The 5,549-nt window shown below is 62.9% G+C and overlaps 1 protein-coding gene across 1 annotated transcript; it reads right to left on the reverse strand.

The window, feature by feature from the left end:
- Positions 1-975: 975 nt before the first annotated feature.
- Ptma (prothymosin alpha) lies at positions 976-5,180 on the reverse strand. Its single transcript, XM_042679042.1, has 5 exons — positions 4,792-5,180; positions 2,525-2,596; positions 2,251-2,344; positions 1,875-1,948; positions 976-1,693 (listed from the first exon to the last, which is right to left on the reverse strand). The coding sequence occupies exons 1-5, from the start codon at positions 4,834-4,836 to the stop codon at positions 1,646-1,648; spliced, it is 333 nt and encodes a 110-aa protein (XP_042534976.1). The 5' UTR covers positions 4,837-5,180; the 3' UTR covers positions 976-1,645.
- Positions 5,181-5,549: the final 369 nt, after the last annotated feature.

A 5,549-nucleotide genomic window follows, 5' to 3' on the forward strand; every position in this document is an offset into this window, starting at 1 on the left:
CTAAACCGAAAAGGCCAAAAGTGGGCACTGTGGCTCAAGTGGTAGAGTGCTTGCCTTGAGCTTAAGAGCTGGGGGATGGTGCCCAGGGGCTCCATGAACAGAAAAAAAAGTCCAAAGTACTTTTTTTCTGGTCGGTCATGGGGCTTGAACTCTGGGCCTGAGCACTATCCCTGAGCTCTTCAGCTCAAGGCAAGTGCTCTAGCACTGAGCTACAGTGCCACTTCATTTTCTGGCTGTTTGTTGGATGTTTCACTTTCCTGCCCGGGCTGGCTTTGAACCTCAATCCTCATGTCGGCCTCTTGAGTAGGATTACAGGTGTGAGCCACTGGCACCCGGTTTTAGAGTACTAGCTTCTTTAAAAAAAAAAAAAAAAACCTGGGCCAATTGTTCCCCCCCCCCAAAGAAAAAGACTAGTTCAAAGCCCCAGGACCCACACCAAAAAATATCTGGACCTCTCTTCCCCCCAAGGATACAACCATCAAGACCAACGCAGGCTCTCTCTCATCTGCTCTTGGCCCAACCTGCTGAACGAAGGCCAGGTATTCCAGATCCTCCAGTGTGCTCAACCATTTTTTTAAGGTTTATTGCAGATGACTGGGGCAAGTCCTATGCACCACCACTAGGGGGAGCCAAGTGGCCAAACCAACCAGGTTTACTCATCTTAAGTGAGTAAGACTCCTTTCAAGGTATAACTCATTTGTAGCACCCAGTGACAATAGCTCCAATTCTGAGCAGCGTTTAGTACAACCATGGAGGGAGGAGTTCATGAAGAACACGCCTGAGAACTCCCATCAGTTGCCCCATAGTCTCTCCTGTGGCTTTGTGGCCTACTGTCAGGCTATCCAGCTGTAGGGCCCACACATGCACCCCAAGAGCCAACTGCAGTTTAGACCCAATTTACCCACCAGAGCCAAGCGAGGGTCTCCCCAGAAACCTTGAAGAAATGGGAACACAAAAACCAGGCTTGAGACAGCATTGTTAGAACAACTCAGCAAAATAAAATTCCGGTTTATTGTTGGACAACATTGTTTCACACATACATCAAACAGGCCAAAAAAAATAAACAGCAACTTCATAGACAAAAAAAGGAAAAAAAAGAAACCTTTTTATCTTTGGCCTTTTTAACCATCTCATACAAACCAACTACTTTATAGTACAGCTAAGTACATACACAAAAAAAGTTACTGGAATGCTCGGAATAAGATTGTTTTTTTGTTGTTGTTTTTGCTTTTTTTACAAGGTTTTTTTTCTCCTTTGAGATTATAATGAACATGGTCACACCACAAGTAGGCAGAAGGACAGAATGCTCTGAAGGCTGGTTTGGTCATCCGAGATCATTAAAAATGGCTGACCCCTAACAATATGTACAAAAATATAAAATGTAAATAAAAAATACAAACAAATTTTCCTTTTTAAAGTACTTTTAAGAAAAAAAGCAGGGCCTTGGAAGTTTTGGTATTTTCCTCCCCTGTTGCAAATTCTCGTTGTGGTTTTGGTGGGGTGGTGGAGAGCTTGGTGGCGCTGCCCGCAGAGGGCGGCGGGCCTCTCTACTCGAAGGTGACCACGTTTAGATTCTGAGACGGGAAGTGGAGGGTGAATAGGTCACGGCGGCCTTTTTTTTAGTTAACTTTTCCTTTTTTGCTGTCTAGTCATCCTCGTCAGTCTTCTGCTTCTTGGTATCGACATCATCATCCTGAGCAGAGAACAGTGTCACAAGCCTGCTGCCTCTCCACCGCACAGGGCACAGGGGCTCCACCGCAGCCCTCCCCCTCTACCACACCTCTACCCGGGGCCCAGAGGCCCCACCGCCCTCCAGGGACTGGGACATAGATGGGCCCGCCCACCCTGCCCTCCTCTTTCCCTTTCTGCTTTACCTCATCATCCTCAGCTGCCCGTTTGCCTGTGCCTGCCTCTGCCTCCTCATCTTCATCTCCATCCTCCTCCTCACCTGGAAAATCAAGGATCAGATAATTAAGTAAACCACTGGGATCCCTAAGTGTGTTGCAGTGAACAGATCATGTATCTGTCACCGGAGCTGTAGTTAGTCGTACCCTGGGGCTAAAAAAACAATCAGTGCCCGGTGGCTTTTAATGCGCAAGGGCTGGCTTTGTAATGGAGAGGCGTGGCTACAGCCACACACCATGCCCTCACATCCTGCTGTCAGCCCAGTGCCACTGGTCTGAGTCCCAATTATGGTGTCCCTTTTCAGAAAGGCCAAAAACTTAACACGAAAATGTGACTGCTACTCACCATCACCTTCTTCCTCCTCCTCCTCTTCCTCCCCACCTTCTTCTTCTTCTTCATCTACCTCATTATCAGCCTCCTGCTCCCCATTTTCCTCATTCTACAACAGAATGCAATTATTATTCAAACGGGCCGATGGCAGAATATCCAGCCACCCGGGAAATCTGAAGCTTCTCCGGGGAAAGCATGACTGAAACCGGGGATGACCGGGCCTCCTTCCCCATCGTGGGAAGAGCCCAAAGGTTGCTGCCTAAGTCGTCCAAGCCGGGTGGAAACTCACAGCATTCCCGTTGGCAGGGGCGTCTCTTCCATTCTCTGCCTCCTCCACAACTTCCTTCTTCTCCTTCAAGTCCTTCAAAAGCAGAGAAAAAAATCAATCAGGCTTGAGAGGACGGGAGCAGATAAGAGGGCTGAGAGCTCCATATCTGAAGTTTCCCTTTCATTTGAGGGGTGTGGGGTGGAGGAGGCACTTGTGGGGGAGGGAGCTTCATAGGAGACATCAGCGCCTGTGAGCCGACTTCCTGTAAACTGCCGGCCCTCACACAAACACCGAAGGCAGCAGCCCACCACGTCCCATCTCTCTACTTAAGCCTTGTGGCACTACCCGAAACCCGTCGGGCCGGGTGGACCAGGCGGGAAGCCCTCCTTCACTCCCGCCCAGCACGGACTGTTTCCAGCTCCGGGAGCTCCGCCCCTCGGGGGGTGGATGGCAGCAGGTATGTGCCATAAATAAATGAGGAGCGGAGGGAGGGGCTCCCGCCGCCGCCGCCGCGGGGTGGGGGCCTGGCCCGCGAACTCGAGCCGCACTGCGGGCCGGCGCAAAGCTCTCCAACCAGGGAAAGCGGGGTCTCCATAGGCCCCCGAGCCGCCCCGCCAACCAGCGGGCCCCAGGAAGCGCGGACGGTTGCTGGAGGCGAGCGCCTGCGGGCCTCCACCCCCACGCTCGTGCCAAGTCTCCCCGCACCGCGGCTGGGTTCCCGTGGTGCCGCCCACGGGGGAGGCGACTCGCGGCTTTCCGAGGGCCGCGCCGCCGTGCTCAGTTTTTCCACCTCCCCAGGCCTGCCTCTGCTCCAGCGACGCGGCGCGGGCGCGGAGCCGTCGGGCCGCGGCCGGCGGGGGCGGCCCAGGGCACCTGCCGGCGGGCTCGCTCCCGCCCCCTGGCGGCCGGAGCCCCGGGGAGCGGGTGGGGGCGGGGAGCCGCGGCGCGCAGGCGCGCAACCCCCGCCCGGCCGACTACGCGCGCGGGCCTCCGCACGCACCGCGCACGGAGCACGTGGCCCGGGGCCTCGGAGCAAGCCCGGAGCCCTGGAGACTGGCGACCGCGGGCAGCGCTCGTTCGGTCGAGCCCCGCCGCTAACGCGCCAATTCCGGGCGGCCGGACGCCCCCTGCCGCCGGCCGGGGAGCGGGACGCGCCGGCCCGTGTCGGCCCCGCACTTGGCGGGCAAAGCCCCGCGGGAGGCCGCCCGGAGCCGTCGGGGGCGCGCCCGGGGGCCCGGCGCCTCGCCTCGAGGGAGCTCAGCTTGGAGGCGCGGCGGCGCGGAGGTCGGCCGGGGAGGTCCCGCCTCGGCTTCCGGCCCGGCCGGGCCCGCCGGCGGTGGCGGGCGCCCCCAGAGACCCGGCCTCGAGGTCCGCCCGCCGGGGCGGCCGCCCCAGGGAGCGCGGGGCCGGCGACGCCAGGGGCCATGGTTAAGGAGACGCCAAGGTGACTCGCGCGGGCCCGCTGGGGCACGAGGGGCGAGCGGGCGCGGGGGCCGCGTGCCCGGGGCGCCGCGCTCCCTCCGGGGGCGGAGACGCCTCCCGAGCCGCCGGCGGCGGCGGCCCGCGCAGCTCAGGTCGCCGCTCCGCGGGGCCCGGCGGCCGCCCGCCCGCACAGGCCCCGCACGGCGGCCGCCCGCTGCCGCCTCGCTTTCCGCTTCCTCCCCCTCGAGCGCGTGAGCTCGCCGCCGAGCGCGGCCGGCCCCGCGGGGCGCTGCCGAGCGGGCCCCGGGCGGAGGACCCCCCTCCGGGCGGAGACCCCCCTCGGTCACCGCGACCCCGCCGCCCGCCCGCCCGCCCGCCCGCGGCAGGGCGCGAAACCTCGCCGCCGAACAAAGAGCAGCGCGGCCGGCCCCGCGCCCGCGGCCGGCCCGCACACGCGCCCGGCACTTCCGACTCCAGACGCGCCCCGCGTCCAAAGTTATTTCCGTGCCGCGGGCGGGCCGACGACCCCCGGCCTCGGCGCCCGCCACTCCCGGCGCCCCAGGCCCTGCACAAACAAGTTTCGCGGGCCGCGAGCGAGCGTCCCCCGCAAGCCCCGACGCCGCCGCGGTCCCCCCGGCCCGCGCCGGGACGTCGTCCCGCGGCGCTCCACACGCCCCCTCCCCCGCACACAAAGAGTGGGCTCCGCGGGTCCCCGCGCTGCGGGAGCGGCGGGGAGTCTCCGCGGGCCGCCGCCTCAGCCCGCTCCGCGCAGCCCGGGGGCGCGGCGCCACACACCGCCCGGGCGGCGGCGGCGGCGGCGGCGGCGGCGCGCGGACCCCGAGGGGGCGGGCGGCGTCCAGCCTCACCTTGGTAGTGATCTCGGAGCTGGTATCCACAGCCGCGTCTGACATGGTGGGGCACGCCGGTGATCCGCAGCAGCGAGGAGAAAAAAAGAAAGCTGGAGTTCGGGGACTCGGGCGTGAGAGCTACCGGAGTCCGCGGTGGCGGAGGAGGCGCGCGGCGGAGGAGGCTGCGGCGAGCTGGACCCAGGAACAATGCAAAGATGGCTTTTCAGAGCAGCCAGTGGGGGACTCACGCGGCGCCAGAACCTTTAATATAGATTAGTGGGCGGAGCTTGGACTCCCTTGCCCGAACGCTATTGGCTGGGCGCAGGGAGCGGGCGTTCGCTCATTGGCTCAATTCCGAACAATGGGCAAGCGAGCTTAAAGCGGCAGTGCCTCGGCGCGGCGCGCGGTGCGCAGTCGCTAGTCTCAGTGTCATTCAGGGTCTGAGTTTGCGGGGTCTCCGCGCGGCTGGGGCCGAGTTAGAGGCGGCGCGCGCGCGCGCTCTAACGCGCGCCCCCGCCGCTGTTTTGCTGGGGCTGCTGACGCAGAAAGCCAAAGCGCGGCAAAGCCGCCCGCCCAGCCCGCGCGTCCAGCCCCTCCCCGCCGCTGCCGGGGGGAGGGGGGAGGAGGGAGGGGGGAGAGGGAGGGGGGAAGTGGGGGCGGCGGGCGCACGACGGCTGCCCGCGAGGGAGGGGGAGGGGAAGGCGGGTGCGGGGCGGCGCTCGCCCCGGGCGGTGTCCTGCGTAGTGCCCGCGCTAATGCCCGGCCCGCACTGGCCC

The sequence above is a fragment of the Dipodomys spectabilis genome, unplaced genomic scaffold, assembly GCF_019054845.1.
Source record: "Dipodomys spectabilis isolate Male_0828 unplaced genomic scaffold, ASM1905484v1 ptg000051l, whole genome shotgun sequence".
Taxonomy (NCBI): Eukaryota; Metazoa; Chordata; class Mammalia; order Rodentia; family Heteromyidae; genus Dipodomys; species Dipodomys spectabilis.